General features: G+C 33.3%; 1 protein-coding gene across 3 annotated transcripts in view; it reads left to right on the top strand.

Annotated features, from left to right (window-relative positions):
• ADGRG6 (adhesion G protein-coupled receptor G6) overlaps positions 1 to 19,383 on the top strand; it is a 109,121-nt gene that overhangs the window by 53,433 nt on the left and 36,305 nt on the right. For 2 of the 3 annotated variants that reach the window (XM_087970681.1, XM_087970676.1), the window contains 9 exons: positions 5,590 to 5,675; positions 7,048 to 7,100; positions 7,193 to 7,249; positions 10,079 to 10,215; positions 11,318 to 11,432; positions 11,638 to 11,699; positions 12,808 to 13,015; positions 14,030 to 14,195; positions 15,886 to 16,026. In XM_087970681.1, coding sequence (XP_087826807.1) covers positions 5,590 to 5,675; positions 7,048 to 7,100; positions 7,193 to 7,249; positions 10,079 to 10,215; positions 11,318 to 11,432; positions 11,638 to 11,699; positions 12,808 to 13,015; positions 14,030 to 14,195; positions 15,886 to 16,026 — 1,025 coding nt within the window. Of the gene's footprint in view, positions 1 to 5,589; positions 5,676 to 7,047; positions 7,101 to 7,192; positions 7,250 to 8,148; positions 8,218 to 10,078; positions 10,216 to 11,317; positions 11,433 to 11,637; positions 11,700 to 12,807; positions 13,016 to 14,029; positions 14,196 to 15,885; positions 16,027 to 19,383 lie in introns of all 3 variants that reach the window. The other variant, XM_087970671.1, reaches the window with a different exon arrangement.

Raw genomic sequence — 19,383 nt, 5'->3', positions numbered from 1 at the left:
TTTTAAGAAATATACAGATTGGAGAAGAGAGGACCAAGATTAGTCTCTTAGCTTGCCTATTCTTGCTTTAAAACAGTGTCAGATTCTGGAGTATTTTCAATTTCAATGCCAATGAAATAAATTTTAGATACAGAATTATAAAGAGAGCAATAAACAGCTATATAGGTACAAGGGTGAGCCAAGGTAGAGCATAACTTGGGGTGTATAAGAATAAAAATACTTTACAGGTGCTAGATAATGTAATAAAATTTATGAACAGGAGCTCATTCAAAGAGAATTCTGTGTTCCTGCACAATCTGTAATAATGAATATAATAAAAGTTTGATCAGACAAAGAACAGGACTGAAGTACATATTTCTGTCTCCTGTATACATTTTGAAAAATGTAAATCAGTGGAAGCAGTCTAGTATAATTAACAGTTTAAGAATAAATTGCCTAAATTTCTTGTTTAAACTTTGCATATCAGAACTCAGTCTATATAGTGCTGCTATAGTGTTTCAGTTCCTGCTGAAATAAATGATTTCTTCAAAATCAGTCTTTGAGCTGTATTTGATGTCAAAGTAATTTCCTTAAGTAATGTTTTTCATTTATTAATTGAATGACTTACTGTATACAGTCCTGCAGGAAATGAAAAATCCTGCTACAATGGTCTTCAGAGTCAAGAGAAATTCAGCTGACTCTTCTCAATCAATTCAACAGTGGCAAGAAGATTCTCAGATAAGAGGCATCAAAAACATAGGAATTATATCAACCCCAATAGTTTGGCCTGTAAAACAGAGGCCTTTACACACCAGTAAATTTACAATAACTGAGAGAAAAAGTGCACCCAGTTACTTCATCACAATAACTCCTGAAGTGATACCATCTGCTTCTACAGAAATGCAAATTAATAGCTTGGGCCCTTTCACAGAACAAGTAAACATAAATTATAATTCTTCCATCGAGGTGACTTACATTAGTAACATCTCAGGACATTCTGAAAGCGTGCTAAGTGAGAGTAGTATTTCACAGAAAACACCAACTCTCCCACTTGATCACATCAGGAATTTAGGATTTCATATTCAACAGAGTGGAAGTGATGAGATAGAAGATTCTAGATCAAATGTACTGTTTCCTTCACTGGTGAACAAAAACGGTATTTTTGAACTTACAGAAGAGCCTCAGTGGATGCTATCTTCTATTAGTTATACATTTTCTTCTGTGTATAATTATGCTAACAATTTCTTGCAGCCTTTAAATGCATGGAAGGAAAATACAACTTATGAGTATTTTATTTCCAGACTTCCAGAAGAAAACCTTTCTTCTCTTATTCATCAATACTATATATACCCTAAAGAATTAGTTAAAGAAACAATGCTTGGCTTATTAAACAAATTACTTGAAAGTATCTACTTGCAGCCCACAAATAGATTTCTACAAGAGGATTCTCTTAGGAATAGCTTTTATATTGTAGATTACTTACAGACTACAACATTGAATCACATAAGAGATTATAATTCAGTACATTTTAAAAAACAACTGTTTAAACACAGTGCAAATCCTTCTGGTTCATTACAAAACATGAAGGCCTGGTTTCCAGATGTTATGCCCAGAATCCATCCAACAGAAGTCTTCATGTCAGTGGAATATAGTAAAGAATTACATTTATCATCAAGTTTACCAAAAGCAAGAGGCAGAAATTCTGAAATTCAGCAAACTGTTTCTGTTTCACCTTTCTATCAAGAAACATACAACAGAGCTTTTTTCAAAAGTGACTTTTTTGCACTTAATCCTCTCACTGAGCAATTAGATAATTTAGAAGAACAGGAAGGTTCATCTCTAGAAGATGAATTTGAGCTTCCGGATAAGTTAATTTCTTACAATAATGATGTATCTTCTTTTTCATTTCTATTGGAAGATTTCAAGTCAAACTCAAAAGTGATTTCTGGAGCAGGATATATAGGAAATAATACATCTAGCAGTCCATATAATGACATTTCTTTTCTCACAATTAATGATGTAAGTCTTCCAACACAATACATAAATACTTCCTTTTGGACTATGGTTAATGATCCTCTAGAATCTACTGGAAGATGGTTGTCCTCATATAATCAATCATATTCTTCCCTAACAGAGACAATGTCTTTTTTCATGTCTCCTACACAAATAGATGATATCACCATGCAAACAATTCCTTATAATAGACTAGTAGGCCATAATGTTTCAAAGCTATACATTTTTCCTAATACATCAGAAGATAATTTCAGTTCAGTTTTTGCAATGGACTCATCAAGGATTTCAGATGTTATTGAAAGAACAGCAACAAAATCAGTCCCTCTTCTTAGCAAAAATGGATCCATAAATGATATTTCAGCTGTTCATGTTCCTTTAACTTCCCAGATAACACCTTTGATTCAGCCTTCCTTGCATTTACAGATTAGTACTTACGATATATTACAAGGAAGGTTTACTAATGATTTAAAAATTACTGCCAATTTAGCCATGCAACAGACTACGGAGAAAATCCCAGATGATCAACTAATAACTTTTGTTCAATCTGCTACAACATCAGCTACACCATTTTTTGAATCTTCCTGTGTAAAAGATACCTGCAAAGTTTTATCCCTAAGTCCAGTACATTTTAAGGAACTGACACATAATGTATATACAGACTTACAGATTAGTCAGCTTACAAGTGCTTCTGATTATATGAAAAATGCAGCACATTCACATATGAATAATGTTTTTTTTGAAAAACAACATGCACAAATATCTGATTTGTTTATAAGGACATTGGCTTCAGAAATACTGCCTACCAAAAGTCATGGAATAATTGCACAATTTGACAAAAATTCAGCAGCTTTAATGATTTCAGATGCTTCAATTTCACAGAATCCTCTAATTAACCTTGATCAACATTTTCTCGATTCAGAATATTTGTGGAACGAAAAGCCAGTTCAGGAAACAAGCACCCTGAATAAAACACACCTTTCTGAAAATGAACATAATGATCCAAACAATTTAGAAAGCAAAGACATACTATTTCTTCAACCTGGTCATGCAGAAGAGTTTGGTGATATGGATCACAAAAATATTGATACGAAAATAAAAGTTACTGTTCCAAAACAAGAAACAGTTGTTTGGAAAGTGCATCACAGTTCTAGCAAATCTATCGATGATCCCATTAAGAAAGGATTGACATCTTTGAATCCAAGTAATGTTAATCTAACTGATTTTTATGACCAGACAATTGCTTCCTCTTTTGAAGACTTGAAATATGAAAAACTAGTAAACCACTCTTCCCTTTTGGAACAAGCCACAATTTCAGTAGTCACTGATGTGATGGTTCAGTCTTCCTTGTTGAATGAATCTATTAAGTATTTTGATGAAAATGTATCAAACAGTGGAATAATATTCCATAATCACAACTCAGACATTCAAAACGCAGTGGATATATCAGTTCATGAAACTGCTCTGACCAATACAGCACCAGACGCCAATCAAAGTATTGTGTTCAAAACAACATTGACTCCTACCAGCAAATACCTTTTGACTTATTTTTTATGTAATTCCTTCATGGACCTGGACTGCCCATGTGGAGCTGAGGTCAAACACAGTAGGTCAAAACGTGAAGCTAGATGTAGAATGAAAAATGTCTTATCTGTTAGATGTACAAATAGAATTTAGAATTACTGGTGCTAAATTAGACTTCATGCTTAACAATAGAAACATTACAGCAATAGAAATTTATCAAAAATGCATTTATACCATATTAAAATGATCAGTGATCAAAGTGTAGAACTTTAGCATACGATTCTAATCACTACCATTCTGTTTACTAATTCAATATCTTTGAGGAGACTATTGTGACAATCAAATTAACTGTTTCTCCTATTCAGTGGAGATTGTTTTGTAAAAATCTAATGAAGAGAAATAATTACAGTTTGATCAGAAAATATGAGAGAGAAATCATATCAAATTATCTTCTCCATATGCATTCTTCTACTTCTTTCCACTGAGATGCTAAATCCTTGCTTCTAAACCAAAACATGGAATCTCTATCTTTCTCTATTATATGTCTTGCCATGCATAAAGAAAAAATACATTGAATCTACAGAAGTGTTGTTTTTTAAACTGATTAAAAAAACAATATCCAACAAAATGAACAGGAGAAATAACTGTTTAATAATGTTTAAATATATTTAAATAAAAAAACAGTTTTGCTTGATTTTTATTTTACTTAAATTACTGTAATCTAAGTATTTTGAAACAGTGATCTTAAAAAATAATATGAGTGGAACCTTCAGTGGAAAATGTGTTTTGAATTCTTTTAATATTGTCAATTGATAGTCTCCTGAGAGTAAAGCAAAGTTATAGTTCTTCATACTAACCTCAAGAAACATGTTTCAGAAGTCATTATTCAGAAGCGGTAGATTTGAATTTGCTCTGCTATTTAGAGACAGTAGAGTTTTCCCATTCAGTGTGATATAAAATAAATGGTATTTTTCACAAAGCACATGAATAATTCATTTCTAGAAAGATATATTGTAAAAGAGATATTGTGTTCATAGAAAATTGGTTCAAACATATTTAAGGCATTGTATAGAAGTCTGCCACAGTCTTTCAGGATAAGGCTGATAAGCACCCACCTTTATCTCCCTTGAAATGCTGCCAACAACTAAATTGCCAATTAGCTGTACAAGACCAAACGGAGCACAAAGTCAACACAGAACTTCAGATTTTAAACCGACCAGAACAAACAAAGTTGCTTCCTGCAAAGGCTCATGTCACTTTGCTCCTCTTTTATGTCTTATGGGAGGGGCCAATCATCCCCAAGGCTTACTCCCGAGTCACCCCTTTTGTCTTAACTGTTCTTCCCTTCTGGCAGCTCTGCACAAGTGCACACTGGGAACAGGCTCCCCCTGTTCCTCTGCCTCGCTGACATCAGATTCTGGAGGCTCCAGAATCAGCACATAACTCTCAGATGGCCCTGGCCCCATTTCTGTGTCAGATGCAGATCCCTCATCCGAGCCCTCCCCAGACTCCAGAACTGGCCCATGTTCCTCCCCACTGTCTGACTCTGCTACCAGCTCCACAGGCTGCCGGCGGACCACAACATATTTCATCCTTTGTGTGTGCTATATTTGACATGTACAGAGCTCGCAATTGTGTATCAGTCAGCTAGCAAATTGTTTATTTTATAGGATAATTGAAAGGTGTTTTTTTTTTGGTCCTTCTGCTTCAATACCCAACAATTATCTCCTCCAGCTGAGAAGGGGTTTCTTACATAGATTAATAAACTCTTAAGCTATATGTTTGGGGGGGAAATATTCTACAGCCCTAATCTATTACAGTAAGAAATAGCACATTTGTAAAAAGAGTTTTAAAGGTGTTTAATAAAGAAAACCCCAAATGTGCTGTTTTTTATAAAATTGAATACCTCCATAATGATGTGGTTTTTCTGAAAATTTTATCCCATACTAAAAATTAAAAGCAGTTTTAAAAGCATGATCAGTGGCTTTACCACTGGTTTGGTGATATGTCTTGGTGAGAATTTTATATATTTAAGAGTTATAATTCTGACATTTAAATTGTTTTTGTAATGCCTAGGTAGATTATACTACAGAATTGACTTTACTGTCTACAAAATCAAAGAAGATGCAGAGCCAAACATTCAGAATGTAATTAGAGAATGGGTAAGTTAGACTATTTTTCAAACCATTGTATATAAATTTTAAGTGTGCGTTTGAAGAAGTTCCTTAAATACATTTTAAAATATTAATTTAAAAGTACGATCTTTAAAATTTTAAAGATTAATTTTTTAAAAAGCATGATTTAGAGCTGGTAATTTCTAGACTATTTGTCCAGATGTATATACTGTTTATCTGAAATACTGCTTTTTATGCTTAACTTTCAAAATCCATAGAGATTTAGCAGGCCCCCATCCTTTTAGCTTTTCAGAAGGCCATCAAGACCTGGCTTTTTACCCAGGCACTGGAGTAAAAAAAAAATCTTTAACTCATACAAACTAGTTTTATCCAGCTATAAAGTTCACATTGGTTTCAAATCAATGTACTGTATATATCAATTTCCGTTTTGATAAGAAATTTTCTAGCTTGGTACCTTAACCATTACACCAGACTAGTTCTGCCTTTTGTCACTTCTAATTTACTTTTTCACCATAGTTTATGTAGGTTTACTATCACTGTATAATCACAACCTTTTTGTTGGTGATGGCAGTGATAGAATTATTATTTATTTCACTGTTAAAAATGTTTTTAAAGGGTTACCAGTTCTTAAGGACAAATGGAATCTGGATTGGTAATGTTCAAAAGTCATTTATTTATTTATTAAATTTATTTTTCACCCATCTCCCCTCGAGGTTATATGTCATATAGGCTATAAGGTTATCAATTTGCCAGCAGTGCCATTGAGATATTGTTTGAGTAAGACTCCCAGCTAAGACTTCTGCATGCAGATTTTCTTCTCGTATTTAGATTTCTCTCACTACTTTTAAGGATTAATAACAAAGCATTTTATCTAAACCTGCTTCATGTATCAACTGATGATTAATAGTCTCCTATTAGTGCTTTATATTGGTAGTGAAAGTATAGGTCAGGAAGAGAACATTATCACTAAGAAATATCGCCATGCCCTTCAGAATTCTTGATTTTCTGCTCTTAAATTTGATTTCCGTAGCCTGTTGTTCTGTGCTTTACCTACTTTTTTCTACAATTAACTCACAAGAAAATATGATGAAGAACAAAAGGGAATGTATGAAGTGCTTTATCAGTGTAGTAAAAGCAAGGGCAGAAGTACTGTATATAGTGAAAGTTGTTGATCTTAGCTATGTTCCCTGCCCAAGATCCTCTGTAATTTCTTTGGCTTGCTGTAAAAGGGCACAGCATGATTTTTGTGCTGGTGCTGGTAATTATCATGATGATGATTATATGAAAATAAACTCAGATTCTATGAAAATAAATTCATGCAAACTGAATGTAATGCAAAAATTAACAGTTTCAACAATTTTATGCATTTTAACCTTTGCATTGTTTTTCTGTTTTCTAGTTAATCCAGACCATGGGGAGCTGGAATTATAACGTATGTGTGGTTCATGTAAGGTAGGTGCTTGACAGGATGGAAGGGAAATATACTATTTTCTCCAGAAGGCACTTTTCTAAAAAAAATAAAAATACATCTTTTGTTTTTATAGTGTTGAACCGAGTTCAACAAAAAATGCAGCAAGAGGAAAGAGAAGCATTGATCAAAGGTAAATTTGTAAGAAATTCTTGAAAAGCTCTGAAGTAACTCAAGTAACTTTGTTCTATTTATCAAATGCTAATTGGATTTATGTTTGTCAAATAATTTTGCATGGTTATAACATGAGATATATTTCCCAGCATATACTTTCAAGTTATTCTTTAGTTATCAGTTTAAAGAGCCAATGTCATAATTCCTTCTCTGAAGACTCATTTGCAGGGAAAGATAAAAAGGAAGTTTAGGAAGCATCCAGAAGTTCCATTGAAGAAAGATGTTAGTTGAATGCATTTTATAAGGGACCTACTATATACTTCCTACCTCTATATACATAGAGGTAGTCCTTGATTTATGACCACAATTGTGCCCAAAATTTCTGTTGCTAAGCAAGACAGTTGTTAAGAGAGTTTTGCTCCATTTTATGACCTTTCTTGCCGCAGTTGAATCATTGTAATTGTTATGTTTGTAACATGGTTGTTAAGGGAATCTGGCTTCTTCATTGACTTTGCTTGTCAGAGGATCTCAGAAGGTGATCACATGATCCCAGGACACTGTAACCATCATAAATACATGCCAGTTGCCAAGCGCCTGAATTTTGATCATGTGACCATGGGCATACTGCAGTGCTAAGTGTGAAAAACATAAGTCACTTTTTGTAACATTAGTCTTTAAATGAATGGCCATGAGAACTACCTGTAGGTATTGGCATCATATAGCATCACAGGGGAATGTTAATAAATAACTACAATAATATGAATGTTCCACCAAACTTCATTTTTCATTGCAAAATCCAACTTCTATCCCATGGGAAACAGTTTTAGTATTCCAAGATCAAGTCTTACAATATTACCCTGGGACATCTATATATATTGCCTTCATTTGTGAGTTTTAGTATTGTTTGTTTTCTCAAAGACTGAAAAGGCCTGCCTCCGTTCAAAACCCAAGAAAGAAAACCCCTGACTCCATTGAGGCAGAGAAGAGGTACTTTTACTGAGTTTGAAATTATAGCGGCGAAAGGACAGCAAGATCTGATCCAAAAGGCGTGAAAGTTACATATTGACAGATTCCCCAAATCCTTCCCCCCAGGGACCCAGGCTGAATGTCCAGTCCATGTCTTGCATAGTGTCATGTGGAGCACCTTCAGGTGCTTTCGTCCCTCTGGAGTTCTAGGAAGTTTGGCCTTGACTGAGTGTAAACAACTCCATTCAGCAGCGCAGTAATTCTTGAGAGCAAACCTCCCTTTTAGTTCACATGGGCCTTCATCACACCAGCTCACTTCACAAACCCCAATGCCATTTGCCCCCTCCCCGTTACTATGGCAGCTGATAGCAAGCATGCATCAAAGGGAAAACCCATGTTGGAGATATCCGGCTGACAACTGAACTACTTAAACTAGAGTTATGGAAGAGTTCTCATAGAATATTAAAATGTGGAATGGCTTGACAAGTGGTTTGTTCATCTTACATCGCTTAGTAATTTATATCAAAGTTATAAAAAGCTCTTAATGTTCAGATTGCATTAATCATACACTGGTGACAGATACATGTTTGCCAGTTCCTGAACCACATGTTGCTTTTGCACCTGGAGCAGCATAAAAAGATCTCTGGACAACAAAGAAGTGACAGCACATTGTTAATATATTATTAGCTTTTGAATAAATGCAATGTTTTCTTAGTTGTTACTGTAACAGCATATCTAATTTTTCCGTCTCAATAATCCTGTTTCCCAATTAAATTAAATCTATTGGAAAGCAGAGAAAATATTTTTTTAAATCATCATCATTTGTACTGAATTCTTTTTTTTTAAAATCTCTATATTTGCCATCTATATAACTGATGCCATGTCATTTTTGACATCACAGTAAAGGCACACATTTCTGTTCCTGCTGCTGCTGCTGTTTTTCCCTGAAAGATCGTTCATATCCTAGGTGTAGCCATATGACCAAGTCTAGGTCAGATGGGTAAGACATGTATTACAAAAGGGCTCCCTTTTTGTGTATGTGGACTCCCCATTTTATTTTGCAAATAGCATTTTTGCCGTTGATGTTATTTACCAGCTCAATAAATATGCGCTTGCTGCATACTCTTACTACAAGGAATGACCATTCCTATAACAAAATAACAGCAAATCCAATCAAACAAAACCATCTGTTTCATTTAACAGTGTTCTACAGAACTATTTCCTAAAACTGCATTTTGAAAAAAGTATAATACTAAATAGAATAACAGGAAGAACTAGTGTTTCTGTGCAATAAAATCAGTAGTTTTGTTTTATGGTGCAAAATTAAATACCACTTTTATGTGCTTTGGTACTGACTGATTTATCTGATCACTAAAACACACTAAAACAAGCAAACTAGGTTTTGGCTTCCTAATTAATATTAGTTGTTACATTGATCCTAGTTAAGATTAAGTAGGACAAAGTAAAAGAAGTGGAAATTTCAATTTTTCTTTGTGATCCCCATGTATTCCCCTTACCCCTGGGAAAAGGGGTAAAGGAAATACATAATATCAAGACACATTTAATGTTATCTGAGTTGCGGCTAAACTGTGTATTTATGTTACTCTTTATAACTTAATTTACCTTTAAATGATTTTAGGCACAACTTTTGTTCTATATTAGATTACTTCTTTTAGAAAGACTTTTTATTATTAGTTGTGATACTGTAGGAAAAATATAAGAATAAAACAGGATGTTCAAATATGGCATTTGTAAAGTGATGAATTGTTGAGTCCATTAATAGGATTGATTTATCATTTTTGTGTATTATATTAAATGACAGTGATCATATTTAAATGCCTTACTGTTATTACTATATTCTAATGCAGCAATTCTTTTGCAGTTTTGAAGTCCGTGCTCTTTTAGCTTACAATTCTACCAACAATGTAAGTTTAGAAGAACAAATGATTAGAAAGAAACTCGAAAACAGTAATATCACAGAAAACTTGGAACTCCGTAACGTGCATGTTCATTCAATTGGTAAGGAAGAATTTTTGTTTTTGTTGTGCTCTCATTTTCTGTACTTTGCAAATATTATTATTATGATCATTATTGCATACAAACTACTTTTTATCCAATAACTGTATTTTTAAAATACTGTTTCAGTTTATAGTTTTATATACTGTACTATGCTTTAAGAAATTAACTATTCTACATTGACCAAATAAACAGAAGACATTAAAGTAGTGAAGTCAGTTGCAACATATGAAAAATAAAAATTAATAGATTTATTAGTTCTGCTCATAGTTTGAAAATAATCTATAAGAAGTGGCTCAGACCATACACAACTTAAAGCACAGCACCTCTCTGTCATTGATTCATTCACAGTTGTCATTTTTCAGGTTCCTTTGTGAGGAAAAATACCATTATATTAATAATCATACTGAAAACATGCACATTTAATGCTTCAATGAATATCAGAAGATTGATGTAGTGGCCTGAGATCCAAAACACTTTTCCCAAATTATTTTCAAAGCATGCAGTTCACCAATGTTAAACATTTCGTTCCTCAAGTTCACTTTTAACTTAGCCCTAGTAGAAACAAATAATACATTAGAAACAAAATTATGGGGAAATGGAGGCTTCTTGAAGCCATTTGCACTTGTAATGGAATTCGGGCAAAGCCAGATCAAAGTTAGTTTGATTAGAAATGGGCCATTACATGAGCCCTAACTTAGAGACAATAAGACTGAGCAACATAGTGAGCTTTGCATACCGCATTACGAGCCACAATTCAGATCCAGGGACATTTAGAATCATTTGGTCTATCTTCAGTCCTGATCCACACATTCCTGATTTATTACGATTGTCAGATTACAAATTAGTTTAAAATGTATAGATTTTAAAAAAGCACAGACACTAATTTCTCCCTGATTCTAGATGATTTCTGTCTCTAATTGGAAAGTACATTTGTACTCAGTGATTTACATTTTGTTTCATAAATACTCATTCCATTAAGCATTTGCAAATAAAAATAACTTGGTATAAAATTAAACCTGATTTGTTCAGACTAGTCTAACAACTTTTACTAAAAAGCTACAGTGTTAATGGTTGTTTGTTTGGTTTTCATTTCCTCTTGTAGAAAAATGTGAGGCTCAGGAACAGCCTATGAATTACTTTTGGAAAGAAACTGGACCAAGAAACACTGCCACCATTAGCTGCTACGACAACCCTAGCCAGATTGCATCACGAACATGGTAACAGCTCAGAGATCATGAGATGCTTAGTGGTGAGACTGAGATGAAGTATACTATGGATATAATTAAAAGGTGACGGATATAGGTTTTTAAAAATGAAGAAGTAAAAGATACAAAGGATTGACAACAGTACAGGACTGTGAGATTTCATAAGAACTTCCATATAGTGATTGCTAATAGTATTTTCTGTTCTATCTTTACTTAGCTTTCTAAGCATGAATAATTACACATCTTATTGGGATACTCCTGATCTTAGAAACTGTACAGGTAAGGATTTGTATATCTGCTTCATCTAGATAAATTTGACATATTTCTTTTCCAAGTTTCAAATACATCTGGGCCTTGCCAAGAAAAGTTTTCTAACTGTTAGTCTCTGATATAAAACTCTTTAATTCTCTACTGAAGAATGATGCAGTTTTGTTAGACTCTAAAGCACAATCTATGTTTATTTTAGATATATAAAGCAACAGCAGCATGGTGCCTTTTTTATAGCATAAATATTTAAATTCTACCCAGAATATTTTATCAGGTTGAGGCTTTTCTTTTATTCCTACTGAAGAAAAACCAGAACATTTTTAGCATTTGCTATGGGAACATGGCCAAAATCTGCTCACCCTAGCACCACATGAGTAATTTGGGTAGGACTCCTGCTGACTAGGACTAGAAGATCATGCAGAAAAATTGCTTTAAAGATAAAGAATCTCGTTTATTGATACAAATGAAGCAGCTAACAAATCAGAACAGCCTGTTTCCTCTCTCGCCTGTCATCTTTCAAGAGCATCTTTAGATTTGAGGCATTCATTCAGCATATTAATGCCAATAAGCTAATCTCTGTCCCCAGGTATTTGAGTTACCATATACATGGCTGCATCATGCAGCAGTTCCATAAGCAATGGACAGAACTGTATAACACAATACAAAAACCAACGCCAAAATCATACTAGCTTTACAGCTGATAGGCAGAACAAATGAATTCCAAAATCCAGAGAATGAAATGTCTATGGAGATTCTCAGTCATCCAGGTCATGGTTGTCCCAAAGGTACTTTTTCAAGAGGTAACTGGACTTTCAAAGTCCAGTTGCCTCTTGAAAAAGCACCTTTGGGACTCCAGAGAATGAAAGAAACAATCAAACACAGCAGAGTCTGAAACAGCCAAACAACAGTGAGCAAAAAAGCAGAGTACATTAGCCTACTGTCCAAAGCCATCTCCTATCTTACCATTTTTAATGGCAATCTGGAAGCTCTAATACAGCAGTACACAAAATATGAACTAAGTACATACACACCCTGATCCTCGGCAGACTAGCTATAATTGGAAAAAAGGAACTTTTTCTGGGACTAATTGCCATATATTGCTTTCTTCGTGTGCTTTCAGAAAATGCTGCTGACATAGCCAACCAGCTACTGAATCTTACAGGAGAAGGGCAGCAGTTGACTTCAGACAAAGTTAATGATGTGGTCCAGAAATTAAAAAAAATTGTGAATGATGAAGAAATCAATGAATCCTTGGGTTCTACTGTGATCACGATATTTTCTAATATTTTAACTAGTTCTGATAATGTATTGGCTGCATCATCTTCTGAGTAAGTGTTACGGGAAGAGGATCTGAGTGGTATGCAGAGTTTTTTTAAAAAAATGTTTATGTATTGGTAGGACATATAAACAATGTGAAACTTTATCTGCATTTTAAAATTAACCCTTCAAATGAATTATTTAAATCAATAAAGAAATGAAATTTATTTTTAAGTATCTTAACTTCTCGATTCATGGGCTTGATAGTAAATCTACAATTTGAATATTAAATCAGTTTTCCTCTAGGATCATAACAGTTGAAATAAGTAAAAGTGAAAAGTAGTTAAAATATAAGTGTGACAGGACATGCTAGTGATGCTAATAACATTCACTAGTATTAGATAGAAAGCAAAGAAGTGTTTCATTGAATCTAATTATGGTAACTCGTTAGCTCAAGTAACATCAATTAAGTCTTAACTGCAAATGTAATCCAAAGGAACAGATGCCCAGAGAAGAGACACATTTGTTTGGAGCAATCATGGCTCCCGGCATGGCAGTAGAATGGAAATTATAATGCCCAATAAAGCTTTTGCAAATTCTTTCCCATTCTGGCCATGCTAATAGATGGGATACAACTGGTTTTGTGAATAGTTATAATTGTATTGTAGGGCCAACAACTATCAAGAATCCTGGATATCTCTCCAGTATCTACCAATTATGACAAGATTTCCCCATCACTATGAGAAAAATAAAAAAATAGACTTAGGTCTAAAAGCTGCATCATAATCTATGTTAAAAAGAAACATATATTCAAAATACCACCATTCTAAGAGAAAAATGAAGCTTTGAGAAAGAATTAACTTTTTCCTTCTCCAGCAAGGCCAAGAATAGAGCAAAGAAAGACTGTAGTTCAGTCTTTTTGCTCACAAATATCTGAATATTCTGAGTTTAGTTTTTTTTTTCTTTATAATTAAGTAAATCTATACCAAAAATAAAGCCTACTAATGCATGCAAAGTTTCTTTAGACTCCAAAGTGTTTTTAAACTCATTATTTTCATGAATTTTATGTGTATGTTTGATTTTAGAGCTATAAAGACAATTGATGCCTTGGCATTGAAGATTCGGTTTATAGGTCCCTCCATGAGCATTTCAACCCGAAACTTAGCGCTTGGAGTTTCATCTTTGAATTCATCTTTATTCAATGGCTCTTCCTTCAGTGTCGGTCCCCAGAACAATGCTTCTGATTTTCAGGTATATCAAGAACATTTACATACTGTATAAACATCTAGGATTATTTTCAAGCAAGACATGTTGACAGGAATTCCATTGACTTATTCAGTGATTTATGCTAAGTCTGTCAATTCAAGACAGGGATGAGCAATGCATACTGTATAACCCATATGTGTTTACCATCCATTTGGGGCTTCTAGCACTCCCTAGAGTGATTGAGGCCAGATGTTTGTAAGAAGGAGAGTTTGGGAGGTAAAGCATCCTTTTTATTGCTTAAAAATTGCTGCCATCTCTCACCCTCCAAAAATACATGTTAGATTTTTCCCATGGGGTGGTTTTAGGGCAAATGAGTTCTTTAAGCCCTTAAATATTGTTATTGTCAAAACATGATTCATCTAAAGAAATCAAATCATGTTGAAGATACACTATAATTTTATTTACATGCAACAGTGTATACTGGGCTCCCAACACATTGACACTCTGCTGAACAAGCATGAGCAAAAACAGCACCAGAGCTTGTATACCTTTGGCCTATTACATAGCAAAGACAAGACAAAGAGAAAGGCAATCACAGCGTGGAATGTTTTAGATAAAGCCACCCATGTGACCTTATTATTATTTATCCTATCTTACTAGGTCAGCATGCTAGCCACACTATCTTTGAGATATGTCAATGAATAGAAACAATTTGGTTTACTGGGACACAGGTTCCTGATTTATTCTTCTGCCTTCCACCACCCAGGGTCAATTCAGCTTTCTGTGAATGTTTTCTGACAAGGGCATTTTTAAGTAGATACGGGAGGGGAACCTCATAGGTTTGTTAGTGAATGTTAGCTGATATGGAGAGGTTACTACCCTTTTGGCATCAGCCTGAGCAATTTAGTCCTACTCTCTCTGAAGACCTTATAACATTTTTGGCCACACTCCTTGTGGTTCCCAGCAGGGCACATAAGCAGTGTTCTGTTTTTAGGTTGAAGAATGTGATCCATCTCTGGTTTCAGGCTTTGGGCCTGTGTCCTACCTGATAAGGGGTTTGAGTTGTATTGTATTGTTGTGTACTGTTCTAAGAACTTTCAACAGCAAGTTAAATAGAAAGCCTGACACAAGATATTAGAATTTGAAAATTAGTATTATTCTGTGATAAACATTGTATCTGGCCCATGCTGAAAGTAGTCTAATTTAGGATTTATGAGTTGAGCAGTTCTTGAAAGTGGCCTCAAGGGCTGATTGCAACTATTAGTTGTTGCTTCACTGGGAGGGAGGTTGGTGAGAAAGACTCACTTAATTATTTACTTCCCAATGAATCCAAACCAAAATATATGTAGCACTATTATCCACCCTTTAAATTAGTAAACAATAGCTTTGAAAAAAATTAGAAGTTGATTTTATGAATCAACTGAATTTATATATAGACTGCTAAATGAAAATATTTTCAATAAAGTAACATTGATGTTGATTTGTAAAAATAAACAATATTAAATTGATATTTATGTTTAATAGATTTTTTTTTTTAATTTTCTTTATAAGGGCATAATCTTATGAACTGAAACAAAATAAATATTGGTTTTCATAATGCTGAGGAAGGGCTAAAACTTGTTATTAACTAAATAATTAGGAATCAGATAATCAAACAATATATTCCCTCATTCAATATGGTAAATTGTTTCTATTTTTATTTTGATAGAGTTTTTTTTTCATTTTTCTGTTTTAGATTGATTTTGATAAAAACCAAGACAATTCTCTTGCTACTATTTATTTGCCTCCAAGTTTGCTAAATAATTTAAATCAAGAAGATCTTGAAACAATATCCAGGGCTCAATTCACTTTTTTCAATAAAAATGGACTCTTCCAGGTAGGCATCAATATGTTTAATTATTATGTAAAGAATGTAAGAATACTGAAATTTATCTTTATAATTTTGGTGAGATGGTACTGTTTTTATGACCCTATTCAGACACTATAAATTTAGAGAGAAGAATAGGATGACATTCATTTTACCTCTATGTGTTCATTATCTGATAAAATCTTTTGAAATTTTTTCTATGATTGGCAAATATAGTAAAAGACCTTTTTATTGTAAAGGCCGATTTAGACATCAAGTGAACTGCATGGTGAAATTAATGGGTACATTTTTAAAAATACCAATAGTGGCTCTTTTTCTTTCTATTGCTTTAATTTTTGTTGATTTTTTTTCTTTTTAACTTTGAGAGTCATGGTGACCTAAAAGTGGAGTTGTCACCTCACAATCAGAATGCTCTGAGTTCAATCCTAGGTAGCGGCAGATATTTCTCTCTCTGTATGCAATGAATAATTGTCTGCTGTGAACTCTGCATAAAGGACAGGAAGGGCATCCGGCCAGTAAACGCTCAGCTCTAATCAGTTACCTTGACCCCATCCCAAAGCAAGGGATTACACTGGTCATTAAAAAAAAATCTTATTTTTAATTTTGGTATTTAAAAAACAAGTCTTGATAATTTATTTGGTAAATTTATAAAATGCATAGTTATAGGAGGGGAGGCTAAAGAATACCAGAACTATAGGATTTGAAAAGAGAATGTAAATATTTCTTTGATATGCAGGTATTGCTTTATGAGCTTTCTTCAGTTCTGTGATCTGCTAAAGAGATCCTGCTGTCACGCTGAACAATGCATTGATGGGTAGAAATTCTTCTCAATTGCTGCATAACTTTGGAATGTATTATTCAGTGAAATACATATGGATCTCTTTATTTCTGGTTTTTAAAAGAATTTTGAAAACATTATTATTCCACTCTCTTTTATTAATTTTACTGGTGTTTTTGTTTTGTTTTGTTTTTGCATGCTCTTTTATGGTGCAATATGCCCTGAAAGGCAAAATAGAAATGTCTTCATCAATAAACATTTACATTTAATCTGGGGAAAATTTTCAATTAATAAGTAATATTAATCTGCCTCAAGATTTTCTAAAGAACATATGAAGTCAATACCAGTAGCATATTCATACACTAGAGCTTCTAAGTCTGTTAAGGTAATTCCCTGTTAGGAGAATGAGCGCATACAGGGAGACGTATTTGAGAGTAGTGTTTGAATAATACACACACAGCACACAGATACACTGTACAATAAATGTAGGTTTTTACTTCCAGAAAGGTTTAAGCAAAGTTCAAAATAGGCAATCCAAAGTCATTCACAGGTTAAATCAGTCAGTTTTCAATCCAGGGATAATCCAGTAACAAAGTCCAGTGTCAAAAACAGTTCAGTAACAGACTTACATTAAATCCAGAAAACACCAGTCAATTAGGAAAAATGGAGGAACTGCAATACTTTCCAACAGAAGGAAACAGAGATACACTGTCTTCTGAGACTCAGACTAAACAACCCAGGTTTCTGGCTCCATCTTATGGCCGTTTGAGAAACCACACCTAATTACAGTTTTGCATTTTCTTAAAGATACAGTTTTAAAATGTTTATCCTGGTTTATATATTTCTAACCCAAATACCTGTTAGGTGACTTATATTCCTAACAAAATCCAATAGAAATAAATCCTGAGTGATACCTGGGATTGGAATATAATAATCTGTTTTGTTCAAAATAGAGTTTGGTGCTAATAATTTCAATTTAAATGTAAGTATTTGTTCATAAATACAATAATTACGTCTCTTCTGTTTTTTTGCTTGTTCAAAATAAATTCTTTTTTAAAATACTTTTATTAAAGATAACAATTACAATAGAAAAGCTAACACAAACTAAAAGAAAAGCTAAAAAAAAAGAAAAAGTAAAAGGTGCAAAGAAAAAGAAAAAAGATACAAAGTTTAGTAAGTAAGAATATAGTAAAGAAAAATACAGTCACTTCCAACCTTCATCACAAGAAGTATAAACAACAACTTTTCACCTTCCTTTAAATTAGAACAAATGATCTCTTCTTCCCATATCCATCTGTTATCCATAAACAAAACTTCATCATTACAATCCTGATAACTGCAAAAGCCATTAAGGATTGCCAGAAATAACAACAGTTCAGTTAACTTTGATCAAATAGAGCAACTTTATATTCCTTCCTTTTACTTCTAACAAATCTTAATTTTAGTCCATTCATATAATGTGGTAGATATATTTTCAATTATATTATTATTTATTTATTATATATTTTATTTTATTTATTTATCCCTTCTCACCTAGTTATTCAAAGTTTTAACAAATCCCATTGATAATGTATAAAAAATAATCCAGGTTATTATCTTGGTTTATTGTTTATATATCCTTTTAAACTATTGAGACATATTTTTCTTTTCTACTATATGTCCACTGTAACATCATCTTTCATATAATTTTTGTAGCCTGTCATTTGTAAATCAACCTTTAACAGAAGCTGTCTTGTCAAGTAAAATTTCTCTAACAACTTTTAGACAGTGTATAGAGACATACATTGTTAAGATTAACTGTTGACTCTATTTTTCAAAAGTGTCTTTCAATATTTTCAGCGTTAGAATATTTTGCACCATTCTGTAACTGTTAATCAAGTTTATGTGTTCTCCTTTAAAATAAATCTTTAGTTTCCTCTAGTGGCCAATTTTTAAAATCTTAATATGTTTTACAAATATTCAAAACAGTTCAATTTATAATTAATTCCAAAACCTCAGTTCAAATTTATCAGTTTCTTTATAGTTCTTTTCAGACTCTTTATCAGTTGAGCATTTCCTGAAGTCAAAGTTTTAATTAGCTTTTTGCTGTTTATTTCATTTTTTAAAACAAAACGTTCTTAAACTTTATTTCGTTAAGAATTGAAGGCAGACTCACCTGATGTTTTCAGATTTGTTACTCCAAAGGTTTCTAATAGCTGAAAAGTAGTTAATAAGTAATTTCCAAATGTGATTAGGAAATGAAATATGGGTACTTTATGTCCTTTGAAAGCCATTGACCGTGGTTTGAACAAGATGGCTGTTTGCTAGTCTAAACCTACAAGGGACAACTTTTCTGTGGTCTCCTGGTGAGGAGCAACTCTCTGAACCATTGGTGGGTGATGTTCTCTTCCTTCTTTGTCTACATGCCAGATCTTCAATCTTCATAGAACCATCTTCAGTCTGCTACTCTAAGAGGTCCTGTGTTTTAGAAAACTATCAGGAAAATATATTTTTATATTATACTAAAGCAGAGTTCCAGAAGGAAGCTTTGTTTGTCAAAAGTTTGTTTCCTACAATTCATAACAATCTACAAATTATCTGCATTGTGC

Source organism: Notechis scutatus, chromosome 1 (genome assembly GCF_049901735.1).
Source record: "Notechis scutatus isolate UNSWTSFEM ecotype Mainland chromosome 1, rNotScu1.2, whole genome shotgun sequence".
NCBI lineage: Eukaryota > Metazoa > Chordata > Lepidosauria > Squamata > Elapidae > Notechis > Notechis scutatus.
Note: the sequence above shows the minus strand (reverse complement) of the source record. Positions and strands in the feature narration are given on the sequence as shown.